At 38.6% G+C, this 21,658-nt stretch overlaps 1 protein-coding gene and 1 pseudogene across 3 annotated transcripts in view; one reads left to right on the top strand and one right to left on the bottom strand.

The window, feature by feature from the left end:
- EYA3 (EYA transcriptional coactivator and phosphatase 3) overlaps window positions 1-21,658 on the bottom strand; it is a 130,515-nt gene that overhangs the window by 68,434 nt on the left and 40,423 nt on the right. For 2 of the 3 annotated variants that reach the window (XM_069078457.1, XM_069078458.1), the window contains exon 2: window positions 13,684-13,782. In XM_069078457.1, coding sequence (XP_068934558.1) covers window positions 13,684-13,716 — 33 coding nt within the window. In that variant the 5' untranslated portion in view covers window positions 13,717-13,782. Of the gene's footprint in view, window positions 1-13,683; window positions 13,783-21,658 lie in introns of those variants that run through there. The other variant, XM_069078459.1, reaches the window with a different exon arrangement.
- On the top strand, window positions 16,797-17,635 carry LOC138154033 (E3 ubiquitin-protein ligase RNF166 pseudogene; annotated as a pseudogene).

The following is a 21,658-nucleotide window of genomic DNA, read 5'->3' as shown; positions in this document are numbered from 1 at the left end:
TAACTCAAACAATTGCACAAATGTTTTTCCTCAAGACAAAGATGTATTTGGGTAAGCAGCAGAATTGTTCTACGCACAGTTCCCTTGTCATCATAAAGACTATTAAAAAGAAACGTACTCAGGGGTCAAGGTTTAATAAAATTAATGCATTCTTATTGCTTCATAAAGGACAAAACTGGGGAAGGATACAATGACTACCAGGACAGTTTGGTGCCAGGGCCTTGATTTGTGCTAAGACATCAGCAGTTTTATCAACCATTACTCCTGCATCTTCAGTGCAGATGTTAACACAGTTATTCCATGAAAAATTGATGAGATTCAAAAATTACTCAGTACTGATTATTTCAGCACCACTTGTGTTTGTGGTCGTGTTCAGATAGAAAACCTTCATCGATAACTAGCTAATCCTGATACCAAATAAATACCAGAAAAGTATCAAGTCCGACCACATTGTAGATTCATCTATTTGTAGACAAAAGTATAACTCTGCAGATAAGTTATTAACTCAGACCTCATGTGTACAGCTAAATTTTTTATTTACTGGTCATGTAGCCTCTGGAAAACTCTACTGTATACTCAAAAGAGGACAGTGAAAAAGGCAAGAGTTCTTAGTAGTTAGCAGAACTAATGTAGCAACAGTACTATGAAAATAGTTTTGACCTCACAGACCCCCTGAAAAGCTCTTCAGGATCCCTAGAAGTCCCCAGACCAAACTTTGGGAGTTATTGCCTTAGTTTATGTTCTCACATCTGAGTGTTCTTTCAAGAAGTCCCTGAGGCTTGGAGAAACCCCTGGGCTCTCAAAGGTTATATGCTATTGGAATATAAGCTCTGGAAAACCTTCAAATACAAGTTCAGGGACAGGCACATGACCAGAAGGCTGGCCATGGGGAGATCACATTTAAAAAAAAAAACCCATAGAGACTTGTGAAATCATGTATTAAAATGTGATAGGATTAGGAATTAGGATCTGAAGTAGAGAACACCACTGGAGTATAGATCATGCCACTGATGCTTGAAATACTGAAGTAAACATTAATTATATTTTCTCAGCTCTGGATGAAATCTAAAAAAATCACCCACTCTAATGCCTTCATTTTACTGGTCAAGAAATTGAGACTCATCACACATACGCTGTGTCTGTAATTGTGTACAAATTTCTCCTGGTTCTACTCTTCTCATTCAGCATCAGTTCTTTTAAGCCTCTCCAGGTAAATATGAAGACCGTCTGCTCCTCATTTCTTATAGCAAAATAGTATTCCATAACATGCATATACCACAACTTGTTCAGCCATTCCCTAATTGATGGGCACCCCCTTAATTTCCAATTCTTTGCTACCACAAAAAGAGCTGCTATAAACATTTTTGTACATATGGGTCTTTCTCTCATTTCTATGATCTCTTTGGGATATAACCCTAGGAGTGGTATTGCTGGATCAAAGGGTATGAAAGTATTTATAGCTCTTTGGGCATAATTCCAGACTGCTCTCCAGAAAGGCTGGATCAGTTCACAACTCCACCAGCAATGCATCAGTGTTCCAATTTGCCCACATCCTCTCCAGCATTTGTCATTTTCCTGTTTTGTCATCTTAGCCAATCTGACTGGTGAGATGTGGTACCTCAGAGTTGTTTTGATTTGCATTTCTCTAATCAATAGTGATTTAGAGCATTTCCTTCATGTGCTTGACCAACTTTGATAGACTGGACTCTTCTCAGCAATGCAGTGATATAAGTCAATCCCAAAAGACTCACGATGGAGAGAAATATGTGCATCCAGAGAAAGAACTAAGTTTATATCCAGGTGGAAGCAAAATATCTGATCTTTTTCCTTCTCTTATTTGGTTTTATGTCCTCTTTACCATTTTTCATTCCAGCTGGTACAATCTGTCCTTATAACCTGACTAATGTATAATGTGAAAGTATTTACAGATCCTATACTTGACTATAAGCAGCCATGGGGGGAGAGGGGAGGGAGGGGGACAAAATGTGAAACTCAAGGAATTGTGGAATTGAATCCTGTAAACTAAAAGGAAACAAACAAATTAATAAATTTAGAATAGCTCAACTCAGGATTAAATGAATTAACATCTATAAAGGGCTCTATAAATCTTAAAGTTCTACATAATAACTTATCTATTATTTTTATTAAATATTTTAAATTTTAACAGGTAAGGCTAAAAGATAAACAAGTCCAACAAAACTTCCACCTGGCACCTTTTTTCCATGCAGAACGACACTGCTCCCCTCCAAAAAAAAAAAATTCTCAGTAACTCTGATCTGGAAAAGCTCTCTGAGGTCCACTGGTCCAACCACCTACCCAAAGCAAGAATTCTCTCAATCTTACCCCTGAAATTAGACGTTCTTTAACACTTAGGTCAAGATATGCACAAAGCTGATTTAACCCATAGGGGAAGTTAAAAAAAAACACCCCAAAGCACTATGTTAGACAGGTACCAAGGGTGATGAGATACAAGAGGGGGGAAAAGTTCTAAAAAAAGAGATAGGCAGCAAAGGGCACCAAAAAACCCAAGGTAGTCTAAAGAAAAATGGAATATTTAATCCTGCCATGGATTAATAATATTTATATTATTTAATGAAATATATTTTAAATATATATAATATATAATAAAATATAATATAATGTATAAATATAATTTAATTAAATAATTAATATTTAATTCCTGGCCTTGGGTTGTGAAATTTCATCTGCCACACAACAGTCTGCACAGGCAAAGTGCTGTGTACGCTATAAATAAACAAAATAAGGAGTCATTCAGAAAGAAGAAAAGGGGAGTCAGTAAGACAATACTTAGCTGACAGGTAAAGGCAGCATTGTGAGTTACAATAAAGAAAGAGACGGCTTTATAGAACAGAATGAAGGTCTGGGAGTCAATGAAGGCAAGGTTCTAGTCCCCAGCATTGCCACTAACTCAGTATTAGCTATTTTCTGGTGAGCCATTTTAAAATCAAAGAACAGAATTTTAAAATACCAGAACTGAGAAAGACCTCAGAGGCTATCAAGTCCAATCCCCTCATTTAACAGATGAGGAAACTGAGGTTCAAAAAGGAGAAATGGTCCGCCCAAGTCTATGTTGCCTCACGAAGTGACAGGGCCAGAAAGTTTCAACCCAGACTGTGTAACTTTTGAGTCAACCATGCCTTGAAATCATTTGCATGATGTCTCATGGGCACAGGACTCATTTTTATCTGTAATATGAGGGACCAGGATTTAGATGATGTCCAAGGGTCCTTCTAGATTCCCTGATTTGGATTCTTTGTTATAAAACAGTGCTCCTAAACAACAACCTGGTGAGACTCTTAAGACACCAGAGTCATTTCTCCACATCACAAACAACAGAAACCTAGATAAGACAGAATTTGGAGAAGAGTCAAAATGCCGTAAATACTTACAAGAGCCTGTCATAATAATGTGGGTACTGACCAACTTGTCTAGGACTTCCAAGCATCTCAATTGCCATCAGCAGAACTGATGCCAGGAAGAACACACTATCTATGGAACCCCCTCTGAACCCATTCGTCTTCCAGTTATGTGCTCCTGTGCCCTATGGCTCATTCCCTCTTATGTAAATGCAGCTAATGCCAGAGCAAAACAGGGTACACTAAAGGAGGGAGTGATGGTTAGCTGTCATCCCTCTTCCCAGTTGCCACCTGGGCTGCTGGATAGAGAGGGTGTGGGGTAAAAAATAATAGAACTACCACGCCATTCCCCACTCAGAGAGGAATACCATTACCTCTGAACCAGGAATGGGACAGAGGACAATAGGATGGCTATGATAACATTTGGTAAGCAAGTAAGGAGAGCAGTCATAAGACATAGAGTGGGTCAAATGCTGATGAAGAGCTCCACCAATGTGAAGCCTGAGGCAGGATTCACAGATCTCTACATCCACAGCTTTCTCTTGACTTCTAGTTCTGCACCAGCTGTGTAATGGATGTTTCTGTCTAGACTGGCATCTCAATCTCAGCATATACAAAGCAGGACTCATCTTTCCTCCCTAAATGTACTCCTCTTACAAACTTCTCTATGAGTGGGGGTATTACCACCTTCCCCGCTGTCATTCTGGTTTGTGATCTTAGTTGCAAAGTGATCCTTAATTCTTCTCTCCTTAATCACCTCATGTCCCATCAGTTGCCAAGCCTTGTCCACTCTGTCTTTATAATTTCCTTCCATACATCCCTTCCCTTTCTCTCATATACACTACTTTAGGTATTCAACACCTCTCACTGTCCACTCTGTCTTTATAATTTCCTTCCATACATCCCTTCCCTTTCTCTCATATACACTACTTTAGGTATTCAACACCAATCTAATAACTGTCATTATTGGTCTCCTTGCTTCCAGTCTCTCCCTACTGCCAAAATAATTTTCCTAAAGTACGAAGTTTGGTCATTTCAACTTTTCTGTTAAAAAACAAAACACAAACAAACAAAAAACTTCAGTGGCCTTCCATTGACATTTAAGGTAATTCACAGACTGACTCCCACCTATCTTTTCTCCTTTTATTTCAACCTATGCCCTTTAACAAACTCTTAGGTTCTAAGCTATTTTCATAGCAACTGTCTGAACAGGACACATCATCTGACCCTCTTTCATTCATACAAGCCACCACCACACCACCTTCCCCATAACTTCGTCATCTTCATCTCTGCCTTTTCTGAGTCCCTCTCATCCTTTAAGGCTCATGTTTATAAAACACATGGTGCCTGGCATCTAAAAGGCATCATAGAAATGCTAGGTGTTATTATCATTATTTTCTCAGAGACTAGCACTCCTCCGATGCCCCTCCAAGGTCTGGCTTATGTTATACCTTTTGTCAGATCCCTTCAATTAGTACACAAGTACGCCGAGGCTAGGAGTTGTTTCCTTTTTGTCTTCCTATCCTCTGTGCCTAACAGACCACCTTGCACACAGGAAGGACTTAAAGTTTGTTAAATGGAATATTACTATAACTAATATCTGACATAGCTTAACTCAAATTAAGTCAAATAAATTACTTCACTCTGAATCAGAAATAACATTATTATAAACTATCAGATGAGAGTTAAATGTAGGTGTGAGCAATACTAAAATAGCTAACAATGGTGTGATGTAACAGATGAAACAATGAAAGCTGTGATATATTCAAGTACAGTGATGAAATGATAAGGTTGATGACAACTAAAATCCTATAGCCATTGGCTCAAATGGTAGATCATATTAAAGAGAAGCCACAGGAGCGTTTTTTGTTTAACTCCCAAGAAACATTTTCAATACTAGGGATAGATTTTCAAGGTCATGATGTGTTATCACATCATACATAGCCTAATTGTGCTATTCATAAATTTCCTATATGATGATCTAAGTCTGACCTGCCATCAGTAAAAGGCAGTGTTCCCTGAACAGTAGTGATGAGTTTTTTGTGATTTGGATGAGCTAACTAACCAAAGCAGCAGGTGTAGCCTGGTCTTGTAACAGGTGTTTTCCTCTACACAAAGCTAACTAAGTTACTCAAGAATGAGAACCCCTGCCCTTTAATCAACTCATGTCAGATCTACGTAGCATAAAGTGAAACAGATGGTTAACTATTGCCTTGTGAAGTGGTGGAGAAAGCTAATCTGGATAATTCACAGTCTGTCTTTCATTCAACCAACACCTACTATTAATCACTTACTCTGCTGCACTGCACTATGTTAGGAAAAATAAAAAGACGATTCACTTCATTATTACGAGACAAAAGATACATTATTGAACTTCTGTGCATTTTAAATGAAACAGATCAAAATTCTTTTACACTTTAAAAAATCTTCACATGCTTCTGTGGACAAAATATTCAGTCTCTGGTGGCCAACATTATGATAAAGAATCCCTCTTCATGTAGCTATACTAGTCTAAGAATAAGAGACATAGTTTGTTGTTGCTAGACTTGTATAGAAAACAATTTCATACAAAGATATCTGGGAAAAGAAGTTATCATTAGATAGATGAAGAATAAATTCAAACAAGCTATATATCACACTGTATACCAGGATGAATTAAAAATGGGCACGTGATTTAGACATAAAGGGTGAGATCGCAAACAAATCAGTGGAGTCTGGCAGCTGTGGCATAGTGGAAATAGCACTGAAATTTTAGTGTCTAGCTTACAATCTCTCCTCTCCAAATTGGAGAGGGGATTTGGTGATGTCAATCAATCACTCATCAAGCATGTGTTAAGCAGCTACTATATTCTGGGCACTGTACTAGGTGTTGGGATAGCTCATAATGCCTAATAATAGCTAGCACTTATACAGTGTCTATGTCTACTAAGTGCCAGGCACTATGCTAAAATATTTGAGCCTCACAAGTAACCCTGTCAAGTACGTACTATTTTTACTCCCATTTTACAGTTGAGGAAACTAAGGCAAATGAGGTTAAGAGGTAAAATTCAAAGGTCACTTAGCTAGTATTTGAGTCTGAATTTGAACTCAGATCTTCTTGACTTCAGGCCCAGATCTCTATCCATTATATCACTTAGCCGAGACAAAAAACAAAATTACTTCTGCTCTCCAGGGTTAGGGTTAGTTCCTTGGGGGATGTACATACAGAATACATACAAAAGAAATAAAAGGTAGTTGAATACAAGGCTGGAGGGGAAGGAGGGCACTACAAGTTAGGTAATCAGGCTGTGCTCTGAAGGAAGAAGGGGAGTCTTTGAGTCAGAGGTGAGGAGGGAGTCCAGCCAGATTCATGGACAACCAGTGCAAAGACGCAGAGATGAAAGATGGAGTACAGTATACAAAGGACACAGAGAAGGCGAATTTGGCTGGACCACAGAATGCAGTCAATATTCATTCACATGAATGTTCCTTTTCAAACCCTGGTCCTCCCCAGGTCATCAACCACTCAATAACCACAGTCTGTATTTCCATTCTCAGTCCCTTTACCATCATACACAACTCTTCCACCTTGGTGATCCTGAACTCAGATGTTTCATTCTCTGATCACAGAAGATCCTCTCCTCCTTGCCCTCTCCCTGTGCCCCTATGTGCTCTCCTCCCTCCTCCCACCCAGAGCAGTCCTACCACCCTCTCATTTGAACTTTTTTTTTTTTGGTCAACTGTTTCTTTTCCTTGTTCTTCCTCTTTGCTTGTAATAAATTCCCTTCTCATCTCTACCTCTTAGAATCCCTAGCTTCCTTCAAGGTTCACACCTTCTAAAGGAAATCTTTCCTTATCACCTAATTGCTAATGCTCTCTTCTCAAACTATCTTACAAATAATTAGTTGTTTATATCATCCAGTAGAATATAAGCTTCTTGAGGGCAGGGATTGTTTTTCATTTGTCCCTGTAAACCCAGAGCATGATACAGTATACTGCACTGAGTAGGCATTTAAAAATAAAGGTTTGTCTAGAATACACGCATGTAGGTCTCCTTATCTTCAAAACAATCTTCACTTTAGCCTGCCGTCACCTCAAGCCATCTTCTCCATGTCAAAGTCAAACTTCTGGAAGGAGGAGTCTATACTTGGCTAATCCCAACTTCCTTACCAGTGGGTCACTAACCAGTTTTTTACAATCTGGCTTCCTACCTACTGCTCTACTAAGACTAACCTTCTCAAACGTTACCTACACTAAACCCAAAGGCCTTTTCTCACTCATCCTACTTGGTTTGTCTATACTTATTTTGTTTTTTAAAGAGACTGGGTCTCTCTGTCTCATCCTGGCAGGAATTGCAAGAGCCCCTCTTGACAAATTCCACTTTGATGAGCCCAGGAGATTTGATCTCTTCTCTTTCCAAGCTGTGCCAGGTCACTTCTCCTTAACAACTTGGAGGTCCCTAAATCCTGGGGGCTCATCATATTAATGCCAAACCTAGTCTGGACACCTGATAAACACAGCCCACTATAGAGCTCACAATTCTCAAACTCAAAAGACCTGTGGTTAGCTTTTGTCTCCCTGGTAACTGCGATTACGGGCATGGGCCACTATGCCCAGAGTCTGTTTGCAGGCTCTTCTAAATACTCTCACCTCTCCCTTTGACTTCTGTGAATTGCTCTCTTCTGTTTCTTCTAATCATTCCTCCTCAGTTCCATCCCCAACCACAGGAATCCCTCAAGATTCTGTCCTAGTTCTTATCTTTTCTCTGTTTATTGTCTGTCTTGGTAATGACATTTGTTCCCAAGGGGTTCAATTATCTCTATGTAGGTGACTCGACTAGACTCTGTGATGTCACTGGTATAGGGAACTCCCAGATGAGGAAACTACCTATGCCAATGCAGGCTGGTACCTTCTCAGTAACTTACAGTGTTAGGGAGTTGTCTTCGAGGTTCAGTGACTTACCCTGGGTCAACCAGTTTGAATGGGTCAGCATCAGAGCTTAAATCCTTGCTCTAAGGCCAGTTCTCCATCCACCACACCATGGTGCCATGCTCTCTCTCTGCATCCTCAAAGTACCTAAGAGATGGCCTAGCACAGAGTAGGTGCTTTGTAAATACTGAATGAAATAAACTGCATTTTAGGTATTGGCTTTGTCACTTTGTGAACTTGGACAAGTAATTCAATCGCTCTGAGCTTCCTCATTTATAAACTAAAGGCATGAATACTTATGCCTTCCATTGTATTCCAACACTCAGGATAGTATTACTATCTCAAATTTCTATAGCACTTTTTCATTTTACACATCTGATTTCACTGATTCTTTACAAAAACTATATGTAAACACTGGTACCTCAATTTTGCAAAATGAAGAAATAAAAGGCTTAAAAAGATGGGTCACACACTAGGAATGAAGTTTTTTCTATGGACTATGAAGTACAAACACTGTCTGTTTTCAAGAATGATTCCAAAGGAATGTCTTTCTAAGAATTCAGCAGCAGAATACCCTTCAGGGCAATTGTAATGTAAAGTACTTCATTCAAATATAAAATCTGTGCAGTATTTATGAAAGCCTTATTTCTTGGTATCATACAATTGCTAGCTTGAAGACAAAAATGATAATACTACCCTACAACATTTCTATTTCTGAATATTCTTTGTAAAATAGATTTTAATCAGTATGTTTTGTTTTTAATGTCAATTTACCTTATACTCCTCCCCCTCCCTACTCATAGAGAATTTTTAAAAGAGATAAAAATTCAGCAAAACCTTTTTCAATACATGGAAAGGACATGCCATTCTACGCAGTGGTCCACACTGGAGTCAACACCTGCAGACCTGGACCTCTGCAAAGTAGTGGCTAGAGGTATTCTTTTGTATTTCTTCTTTTGGGTCAAGTCTGTTCTTTATATTTTTGTCATGTCTGCTTAGGACTGTTTTGCAATTGTTCTTTTCATTTATTGTTGGGGTCAGAGTGGATATTATGTTCCTGGCTCTACTTACTTCTCTCTGCATCAGTGCACACGCTTTTCCATGCTTCTCTGTATTCAACAGACCTGTTGTTTCTTACAATATACTAATATTCCACTAAATGTTCTCCAAATATTTATGTACATGGGATTAAATATAATTTTTGTATAACCACATACTTTGCTTTTGCCAGTTAAGCAAAAGTCTAATTCAACTTATTATCTGGATGTATTTCAAATGGTCTTTACAAATTTAACTTCTCTCTTTATGATGTATCAGATAGATACTCCTTCAGTCTCATTAATTTTAACATGGTTTATCAGGAAGAGTTGTCACAGGACATTCACTTCTTTATGCAGTGAAATCTCCCACTTACCAACTGAAAAAATTAAATTGATTCTGTATCATTTTTAATTGATCTTATTACAGTTAACTGAGTTTGTCCTGCAACTGTGTAAGCCATGGTTCTTTGTCACTTAACTTAATTCAGAAATCCAGCTAGCCTATAATAAATAGGTACTTAATAAATGTTTACTAATTTTCTTTAAAAAACCGAAGGATGAAGGGAATGGAGACTATGGTGAGGAGGAACAAGAAAGCAGCAACTAAGGGGTTGTTAGGTATATCGGAAAAAATGGAATAATTCTGCATGATTTTTTAAAACAAGGGAGTAGAACAGTTATCAGTGATGGTGAGATCGAGGGTTTGATCACCTCTGGGCACAGAGATGGGGATATGCGTGAAGAATGTTGTGGAGGTGTAATGGCAAGCACAGAAGTAGTTCACACCTTGTTTCAGCTATTGAATTAACACCTTGTTTCAGTTCAAGTTTCTTTTGAGCCTTGTATCAAGTCTGTTAAGAAACAGAAGGTATGAAACCTACAACTTGTGAACTCCTGGGGAGGAGCTAATGACTATGCAAGGAGAGGACTCTTTTTTTTTTTTTAAAAGAGGACTCTTACAGTGGCAGAGTTAAGAAGGAGAAAACTTGTGGTATTCTGGCACTGTTTGTCTGTTCTGTGTTCATGTTTGTTTGTGATACTTTGTGCAGAAGCCCTAGGACCTTACTAGAAGCCCTGAAAGAGAATTTTCTGGTTGTATGTTTACAGAAGTCCTGAAGGAGGGTTTTGGAGGTCCTGGGACTTGACTGATGATTTGTGCTGACCTCTTGGACCTTGTTTGTGGGTCTGTGTTGATTTCTATGTTGATAATTTGTGTTGAATTCTCAGACCTTATTGGTGGGTCTGAGTTGATTTCACAGGCAGATAGTAAATTGATGATGGTGGGGGCAATGTGCATGCATATTATTGTGGCTCTGTCAAGCTTTGTCTTCCTAGAAACAGGAACTGTGAAGGACTTAAGGTGAACTTCAATATGGAACGGGAACTGGATGAAGAACTGGGACCATGGAAGAGGAACCATGGAAGGTGAGAGCCAAGCTGAAAGAAGACTTTACTTGGATACTGTGTACTGACTGAGAAGACTGTGATTTATCTGTGACCAAGGGGTGGAAGGCCTGTGTATTTTCCACTGCCCCTTAAAAGGGTATTGAGTAGTGACTGATGATTGAATAGTGACTGATTTGTAACTTAGTGTGCCCCATGAGTGGAGAACTTTGACTTTTGTATTTTGTGACCCTTACTGAGGCCTCCTTAAGGATGACTGAATGACTGAGTTACTAAGTGGTTGATTGACTAAATGATGATTGTACTTTGTTCAAAACTATGTGACCACTGTGGTGAAAAACTACATGGCTATTTTAGTGATAAGTTGTTGTGAATATTGTATTTTGATTTTCTGTGATAAATTGTAACATTGTGAATGCTGTACCTTGATTTTCTGTGAATGCTTTGCTCTGATTTGTTATTGAATAGAGTGTTCACTATACATGTAATTAGAACCTTGAAAGCTGTTCACAGCAGCCATCCTCTGGAAAGTTGCTTGTGCTTGGCTTTACAAGAGGCAGAATGAATAAGATTTGACAACTGATAGGATATGAGGTGCTAAGAATCAGTGAATCAAGCTTCAAGCACTTACTGAGTACCTTTATTTAGGGCACTGGGGAATCAAGACAAAAGCCTTTCAATAGTCCCTACGAGATTATATATATAATAATTCTGAGACTGAAAACCTGGGTGATTGGAAGGACCCTGGTGCCCTCAAAAGAAATAAGGAAGTTTGGAAAGGGGGTAGTTTTGCAGGTAAAGATGAGTTCTGTTTTAGACATGTTGAGATTAAATAGCCTATGGGACATCCAATTTCAAATATCAAACAGGCAGCTGGTAACAAGGGACTGAAGCTCAGGAGAAAGAATAAGGCTGCATATATAGATTTAGACGTCATCTGAACAGAAATAACTGAACCCACACGAGCTTATGAGTTCAATCACCAAGAAAAAGAATGTGGATAAAAAAAGAGGGCCCAGGATAGAGCCTTGAGGTACATCCACAGGTGAGTTGGGACATGGATGATGATTCTGTAAAGGAAACTGAAGAGTGATCAGACAGATGGGAGAGCAGTGTTATGAAAACCCAGAGAGGAAATAGTATTCAAAAGTGTTAAATGCTTCAGAGAGCATTGAGAAAGTGTCAGCAGACTGGCAATGAAAAGATCAGCAGTCATTTCAAAGACAGATGTTTTAGCTGAATGATAAGGAAAAGGGGGAAGGGAACAAGCATTTATTAAGAGCCTACTATATGCCAGGAACATATAGCTCTTTAAAAATGTGATCTCATTTGATAAGGTCAGAAAACAAATTTCAAAGGATTGAGAAGTGACTGATGGGCGAGGGAGTGGAGATTACACCAGCAGGATAAAACAGGAGCAGCACAGCATAAGGGAAAGGGCAGAGGAGCCTGTCACTGACACGCTACTATGAAGCAGGACAGGCTACTTCTCTCTGCAGTTCTAAGGGTACCAGGTTTGCATTCAAAAGTACCTTCTAGTTGTCAGTCTATGGGCTTGTGACCCTACATCGTGGTTTTAAATTCCATCTCTTTTGCTGGCTAGTTAGTTGTATGACCTTGGGCAAGTCCCTTGTCCTTTCCCAGTCTCTGTTTTCATTTCTATAAAGAGAAGGTGTTGTCCTAGACCATCTTTAATGTCTCTCCAAGTTTTATTAGTCTATTATTTTAACTACTATAGAAGTGTCCCATGATGTATCTCATTCAGTACTTAAGCCTTCAGGCTATTTTTCTGCTGCTATAAAGGTGATCAAGATAATCTTGAACATTCTCAACCATGTCACTTCAGGAACAATTCAAATACTCCATGAAAGCCATTCACTAGCTGCTTGGAGCTGACTAACCATGCTTATAGCAAACTAATTCTTATATGAAAGGGCCTAAAAGATGATTTTACTTAAAAAAAAATGGCAAGATGAGGTATACCTCACATCACCAAGAGATAAAGTTATGAAAAGTAAATGTAAATTGATTTTCTATAAACTGGTCATTTTAAATGCATTAAAAGAATTCACTTTCTGTATCCCCAGCACTTAGGATAGTGCCTGGTACATAAAGAGGTTCCTACTAAGGAGTTATTGACTGACTAACTTGTATTAAACCTAATTAAGACAGATGTTCTTTCATCATTAATACCTAGCTAAAAGATACCAGCAAGTCAACACTTTAGACTACAGATTCATGTCTGACTTCACTAACAAGAGAATGTGATTTGTAAAAAAAAAGCAACCTTCCTCATCAGGAGAATCTAGTTTAAAAATGATAACAAAATCCCAACAAATCTTCATTCTGCAGTGGAAGGTACTATATATCTCTTCTATAATCATTTAAAAGGACTCATTTACCTTATCTTTTTCATTTTCCAAATATCTCAACTTGATAATCTACTAGTCTAATCTGTGTAGGAAAACAGAAACTCACATTTGGTAGACCTTGTCTGTCTGAAATAACAATGGCTCAAGTTCCTATGCTTAGTTTACAAAACAATAACCCTAGGAGAGAAATAACTAGAATAGTATTCTCTCCATTTTACAGCTGGGGAAACCAAGATAAGAGGTAGTCACAAGGCAGCAAAACCACACTGGAGCCTAGTTCCAAAAACCCAGTTCTTTTTCATGTTTCCGAATAGCCCAGGTGCTTTGGGGGAATTTGGGGATCAGGATGAGTGGGTGACTGTTTAGTTCACTGCTGTAGCTCACTGTTGTAGCAGAAAGTCTTTGAGATATTAACAAAACTGGGAGTCGAGTACCTTATAAAGGTTGCTGTGGGAAAAACACGAAAGAAGGAACTTAGTCCCCATTTGTTCTTTGTCTCAACAAAAGAATTAATAACAATATCTTGAATTTTTTAAGTCAAGCGTTTTTACAATTATCTTTAAGTTAAAAAAAAATACTTACTGGTTGCTCTGGTAAATCCTGTTCCTCTTCCATGAGTACCACTTTTCTGGAATATGCTTGTGTGACTGGCCTGCAAGTCTTCTCAGAAGCCTACACAGTCTGTAAAAAAAGGGGGTGCAGAGCTTTATGTAGTCAGAAGGTGCTTATCATCAAGGCCATCATGTAGAAATTTTTTTTCTATATTGCTCTCCCCACCTGTCTACATGAGTTACAATCTTCAAATATCAAACTTGCACGTGGCTTTTCAAAATAGAAATGCTGTACCAAGTCTCAAGGCAGGGATACAGGATTGTTTTTCAAGCCTTACAAAAGCCAACACGTGAGCCATTTCGACTGCACTTGGTTAAGTTACTCTAGGGCTTAATAAATCAGACATCTTAGAATGACATCCATGTGCACAGAACTAAAACAAATTTCTTTAGGATTAACAGTTACATCATAAACGATAACTGGCCAACCATGCCAATAAGCAGTGATAACATCTAACCTGTTTTAATGTAGAACATTTATATAACTGTTACACCAAAAAAAAAAAAATCACTAAATAGGACAGCCTAGAGTATCAATTAAATGCTTCCACAACTAACTAACCTTATCTGGCCAATTTTAAAGGAAGTAATCTATATTTTTAAACTTGAACATATTCACAATGAAATAGATATGTGTGTATATATACACGTGTGTGTAAACAAATATATACATAGTGGTAGATATGTTTTAGGCAAAGTTAAATAATGAACAATCTTTTAAGTTACTACATATTAAGCACTACTTAAAGTCCAAGGACCCATCTGACTCTGAGGTAAGACCACTTCCATAAAAATGAACTCTTCAATTACTTAAAGCAAAATCTTCCTAGCTTTTAAGTCATTCACTGTACTAATTTTCAAATTAAGAGACAAAAAAAAAAAAAAGGAGAGAAAAAAGAAAACATGAGTTAGAGCAGCAAAAAATTCTAACAAAAACAAGTATCATATTTGGAGGTAATAGTAAGCCTAAGGCTAAAAAAGAAAAAGAACATGAAAAACTAGGTGTACCACAATAATGGAGCTAAAGACATCATTTTTATGTGAAGCAAAAGAGACTAGTTTTTGTTAGAATATGTTCTATTTTGCTAATCTTTCCTTAAAATTTATAAACTCCCTAATTCCCTCTGCCAACACCAATCTCCAACTAAGGAAGGAATGGAGACTTACAGATATACTGGAACAAGATATTATTAAGGTCCAAGGAAACATTCACATACTTTGTGTGACTTTTACTGTTCTATTACTCAATATTGTAGAGAAAACACTCAGGGAAGGGAGAAAAGGGAGAAAAGATGTGATCCCATGCAGTATTTCCCAATTTCAAAGTACCTTTACTGAAGCAACTAGGTGATAGGGTAGTTCAGAGTGCTGAACCTGGAATCAGAAAGATCTGAGTTCAAATGCAGCCTTACATTGTGAGACATTGGGCAAGAGATTTAAACTCTCTCAGCTCAGCTTCCTTATCTTTACAATGGGGTAATAACAGTGTGTATCACACAGCAGTGCTGAGAAGACCAAATGAAGCTAGCATATATACAGTGCTTCACAAACCTTAAACAGCTTTATGATATTAGTTACTAGTGGTAATATCATCATCATTGCTAATGATTCCCTGCTTCAGGTAGACATGTCCCATGATGATGCACAAAGACAAGGACAGGCCAGTTGGGCTTGTGAGCACACTGCATCCTCTGTACCGCCTTGACTCAGCACTCCTCAGAAGCAGAAAGAAATCAAGTCTAAATCAGAATGCAAACACCTGGATCCGGCTCCCACTACAGATACTGATGGAACTAATCTACAGTTTATAGTCCACCAATATTGAATACTAAAAGCTGTCTCAATCAACAAGCATTTATTAAGTGCTTACCATGTGCCAGGAAATGTCTATTATCTAAACAGATGCATATTCAAACTCTCTAAAATTATTCTATGTGACAAAAACCACTAGAAAAATGTTTTCATCTGGATTAATGACTTTCTGTCAAATGCGCTGATGGCCTGCTCTCACCAGAACACACTTTTTTACCTTCTTTTTAACAAAGCGCCACAAGTGTGACTGAATAATTTTAATTTAATATTTTCATTTACTTCAAGTAACAAACTTGGGCAAATTTGGTATAATACAGAAATATAATTTCAAAAATCTGCTCGTTAATACTCTGGAATAAGTTCTGTAACTCAAGTTGCAGAAAAATCTAATTTTTAATTCCCTCAAAACAGGTAAAGAAAAAAATGGAGATATGAATCCTCATGCCCACCTTTTCTTTCAGGGTAAACACCATCTCTTATTTCCATTCCATGTCATTTCAATTTAGATTAGGAAAAATTTTATGTTTCAGGGAAAACTAAGCTAAGCTTTTAAAAGTCAAGAGGAAGGGAATGCAGATTTATCAAAATGTCATGTCCTGTCATAACAAGATGACATTTAAAAACCACATTCTCTCTACATTAATCTTCTGTCACTTTGAGTAATAATGATGTTTGGATATACTAGTTTACATGAAATTTTCTAGTTTCTCTGCCTACTAGTGATTTCCTGATTTATGTTTACAGTTCATCAATGTACCAATCACAACTCAGAACCCAACAAACAACCTGGAACTTCACATCCTCTTCCCAACAAATAGTATTAATGATTCAAAATAAGATTATCCAATTCATATCCAGAAGCAGCAAGGTGGCCCAGTGGATAGAGTGCAGGGTCTGGAGTCAGAAAGACACTCTTTCCTAAGCTCAAATTCAGCCTCAGACACTTCCTAGCTATGTGACCCCAGGCAAGTCACTTAACCCTGTTTGCCTCAGTTTCCTCATTTGTAAAATGAATTGGAGAAGGGAACTATAAACCACTCCAGTACCACTGACAAGAAAACCCCAAATGGAGTCACAAAGAGTTGGACACAACTGAAAAATGACTCCACAGCAACAACAAAAAAATGCATCTATTTTAAGAATTATTCTCATAAAATTCCTCTACTCCATTTCTATCTTGTCATTAAAAAAAATTACTGCAACGGAGCTGGAGCCCAAGCGGCGGACTGGGAGCGAGCAGGGCCAGCGGGCAGGGGGCGGGCCGGCCCCACAATGGCAACGTTCTGCGGCCTGGTGGCCTTGGCGCAGCAGTGGCAGCACCACACCCCCTCCCCTCCGGCCCAAGGCCCGTGCTGGTGGAGACAGCAGCCTGGATGCCCAGTACAGCTGCCCCATCTACCTGAAGGTCTACCACCGGCCTGTGGCCACTGGCAGCTGTGGACACATGTTCTGTGGCGAGTGTCTGCAGCCATTTCTGCAGGTGCAGTCTCCACTATGCCCGCTCTGCCGAATGCCCTTTGACCCAAAGAAAGTGGACAAAGCCTCCAATGTGGAAAAGCAGCTGTTGTCCTACAAGGCTCCGTGCTGGGGCTGCAGCAAGAAGGTGACTCTTGCAAAGATGAGGTCACACATTTCTTCCTGCATGAAGGTCCAGGAGCAGATGGCCAACTGTCCCAAGTTTGTCCCAGTAGTTCCAACATCCCAGCCCATTCCCAGCAATATCCCAAACAGATCCACCTTTGTGTGTCCCTACTGTGGAGCCCACAATCTGGACCAGCAGGAGCTGGTGAAGCACTGCATGGAAAACCACCACAATGACCCCAACTGAGTGATCTGCCCCATCTGTTCAGCCATGCCCTGGGGCGACCCCAGCTATAAGAGTGCCATCTTCCGGCAGCACCTTCTCCATCGTTACAAATTCTCCTATGACACCTTTGTGGACTACAACATTGATGAAGAAGCTGCATTTCAGGCTGCCCTGGCGCTATCACTCTCTGAGAACTGAAAGCAACTCTGGCTGGGCCTGAACCCAAATCTGTGGTCAAAAGTCACCTTTTCCAGATGGAGGGACAAGAGGCTTGCTCATTCTTCAGCATTCCCTAGCAGTTAGGCCTCCCTGTCACCTTGATTTGAAATGCACCTTTTTTAATAAGGTGGAATCTTTATTCCTTGCACAAGGACAGCAGGCCAACTCCAGGGGCCAATCCTCAGTGCCCTTCCATGGGTGGGAAAAAGATTGCACCTTTAACTAGTTCAAAGGCTCGGTCTAAATGAGGACCTTCACCTCTCTTCTGGGTAAAGTAAAGCTGATGTGTTTGGTGTTTGGAAACCCAGATGATCCTTAGAGGGAGGAACGTTTGGTTCTGCAAAATCAGAGCAGCATTGAGTTGTCTTGTTTTCTAAACGGAGGTTTGGCTTTCATGCTTTCATGGGGTGTCCTGACTCTATATTACTGCTGATCCAGACAGGTTAGACTTGAAGGGAGTAGAGAGGTGAGAGATACTGAAAGAGAAACTTAGCTGAAGACCTGACCAAGAGGAATGTTTTTCTAAGCCCCATCCAAACATCTGGCATTCAGTAAAATTTCCACCTTGCTCATTTGGTACCAGCTTTTGTGATACTTAGAGATTCTGGCATTTTTCTATATTAACCAGTGTGATAATCTTTTCACATTTTATAAAGCAAGGAAAAAGCAGTTACTCTTCATATTGCAATATCTGTGTTTGACTAGGAACAATAGTATTTTTATGAAACATTTAAAAAATTATATATATATATTTTTAAAAATCAACAACAAACCTACTATAGGGGGAGTGATAAGGGAGCCTGGGGAAGCCGGAACCAAAACTGGAATTAAGAGGGGTTTTTCTACTTGTGCATGTGTGATTTTGAGGTGGCCACTTTCGTTAGATTATTTCTATATTTTTAAGGTTTTCATTGTGTCTGTTTACCTTTTGCTAATAAAAGAGACTCCCAGCTCCTGGTGAAAGCAGTGATGCTCCTGGGGTGAGGGGTTCCGGGGCCCAGAGGGATCTTTACACAGTGGGAACAGAAGTTGCTCCCAGGCTTGGGAGAATAGTAGGCCAGAAGGGAGAATAGAGAAGAGGTGGCTCCCTGGCCCCTTTTATCACCTTTCCAAAGAGATGACTGGAATTCACTCCTCAGGCAGAGGCTTGGGGGCAGCCTCACTAAAGGATAGGCTCACAGAGCCAGGCAAGGGGAGCAGCGTGGTGCTGTGGACCATCCTCCCTGGCCAGTACTTGTGCTCAGCTTTGGGGTTTGGGAAGCTCATTCAGCTTTCTGGTTTGTTTAATGATCTAAATTATTGTTGTCTTTTTTAAAAAATAAAATAAAAAGTTTCAGAGCATCTACAAAAAAATTACTGCAGATATAAGCATCTTCTGCTTGTATTTTATATAAAATATAATTTGAATTTTTTAAAATTCTTAATAAATGGAAAACCAAAATGTAACACAAAAATTTAGTAAAAATTCATTTCCAATTAGACAGCTACCTCTTTTTCTCTCTTTTATATACAATTCAACACAGCTGATTGACATATTTTAAGAAACCATCAGAACTTTCCTGAACCTTGTTAAAGTACATAGAGAAGGAAGGGAAGGGAATATTTGTTGTTCAGAAATTGGCTACCTACTAAGCTATTTTCAATGAAACTATTTAGTTAGCTAGGTTATCAATAAAAAAAAACTGCATGTAAATCAAATATCATCATTATCATCATCCCCTACATTCACAGTACAGTAAGGAGTAAAAGGCTCTATAAGAGGAATTTGAATATGGGTACCCCAATTTCTTGGACAGTATACCCAGCAATTCTCAATAATGCAGAATAATTTACTTGTTTCTGATGCTCAGGTTCAATTTTCAAGATGTATTTACCACCTCTATCACATCCACATATAAATTAACCCCACCATCTGTAGGCATAGGAGCATATTCTGTGGTTCTGGTCAGTAACTACTGTCAATCTCCTGGATTCATAAAAAGTCTTTAATTGGGGGGGGGGGGGAGCTAGATGGCACAGTGAATAAATAGGGCACTGGCCCTGGAGTCAGGAGGACCTGAGTTCAAATCCAGTCTCAGACACTTAATACTTACTAGCCATGTAACCTTGGGCAAGTCACTTAACCCCAAACTGCCCTGCCTTTCCCCTCTCCCAAAAGCAAAAAAAAAAAGTCTTTAATTGGGAGTTTGCTATGTATTTTCCAGAGCAGTGCTGCAGATAAGTCACAAAAAGTTTCATGCTACAAAATTTTTCACCATCCTCTTCAAAACTTAGCACTGACCACACCAACAGAGACCTCTATTTATCTGAGGTGCATAATACTACAGGTCTCAATGAACTTTTTTACATCTGATAAGGCCTATATGATTAGCCTAAAATTTCTTGAAAATCTTTTAAAATTAACAATAACTACAGCTTACTAAATGTAGTTCTGAAGTTCAAAAAAAAATTACTTGAAGTTCACAAGTTATTTCAAAATCTTGTGCTTCACTTTACTTTAAAAAAAAAATCAACACTAATCTCATAGTACCCTAAGACAACTTTGATGAGGATGCAAGTAAATTCTTTTAAAAGAAAAAAAAATTTTGCAGACTAGTCTGTTTTCTGCATCAAATTGAGTCAAGAAGTAGTTCCAGCATTTAGCAGGGGGAAAAAGTTAAATATTTTCACAAAAGAACACAAGCTACAAGAGTTCTACATAGGCATGTAGATTTTTAGAGCTGGAAGAAATCTCAGAAATCATCTAGTCTAATTTCCTAATTTTTTTTTGTTTAGTCATTTCAGTTATGCCTAACTCTTTGGACCCTATTTTTTTTTTTTTGCAAAGATATTGGAGTGGTTTGTAATTTCCTTCTCCATCTTATTTTACAGATGAAGAAGCTGAGGCAAACAGGGTTAAATGACTTGTTCCAGATCACCCAACTAGTAAGTGTCTGAGGCCACATTTGAACTCAGGAAGATGACTCTGACTCTCTAGGCCCTGTACTATATCCACTGCACCACCTAAGTACACACACACAAACACACACATACTATACCACCTTAGGTAATTCGAAGTACATACAACACAAAAATAAATTGTCACCATTCCTTGACAGCAAAAACTTTATGGTTAACAAAAGAAATTCACTAAATCTATTTAAAAACAACAGTTAAAACTCAAGTAATAATAACAGCAACACTCCTCATTTTAGAGGATTTTAAGATTTTAAAAATGCTTTCCATAAAGCAATCCTTCTCAGCAAGTAACTACTACTAATCACCTCTCAACACTGAACTGTTTATCTTTCTAGATGTGCCTATTTTCTCTCCTCAACTAGACCCTAAAATCTTCAAGGGTGATAAACTGTCTTAGCCTGCCTTGAATTTTTCTATTCCCTACAAATCCAACTGGAGGCAGCTACATGACTCAGAGAGCTGGGCCTGGAGTTGATACTTAGCAGCTATGTAACCAAGTCACTTAACCTGTTTGCCTCAATACACTGGAGAAGGAAATGACAAACTACTCCAGTATCTTTGCCAAGAAAACCCAAAGGACAGTACTGGAGTACTATGGTACACAGGGTAAGAAGAGTTACAAATCAAATTTGGCCTCAGATGCTTGACACACTTACTAGCCATGTGACTTTGGGCAAGTCACTTAACCCCACTTGCCCTCAAAAAAGCAAAAAAACAAAACAAAAGAGTTGCAAACAAACTGAATGAAAAATTCAATTAGCATTTATTAAACATCTTACCACATTAGGCATTGTGCAAGATGCTAGGGGATACAAATTCAGGAAAATACCAATTTTTTCTAAACTAAATAGCTACTAAATAAAGTAAAAATATTAATTCCATACCTCAACTTATTTCAAATAGAAGTTCCCATGAAAATTATGGTTTTAAAAATAGGACAACACTAACGCTGACTTTGTCAAATTTAAAAACAAAATTAAAAACTCCTTGAGCTGAGAGGGATCTCAGAGGCCCTAGTGCAATCCTCTGCTACTAGAAGAATGCTCTCTACACAGATCCAAGAGAGTAACTCTCCTCCACACCAAATGACCAACAAAATCTGCATATTTGTAGTGAAATCAGTAAACCATTGGTAAATAAGGAAGTAGAA

This window comes from Petaurus breviceps, unplaced genomic scaffold, assembly GCF_028583685.1.
Source record: "Petaurus breviceps papuanus isolate PSGF00001 unplaced genomic scaffold, PetGlider_PUasm1.0 91041, whole genome shotgun sequence".
NCBI classification, from domain to species: Eukaryota; Metazoa; Chordata; class Mammalia; order Diprotodontia; family Petauridae; genus Petaurus; species Petaurus breviceps.
Note: the sequence above shows the minus strand (reverse complement) of the source record. Positions and strands in the feature narration are given on the sequence as shown.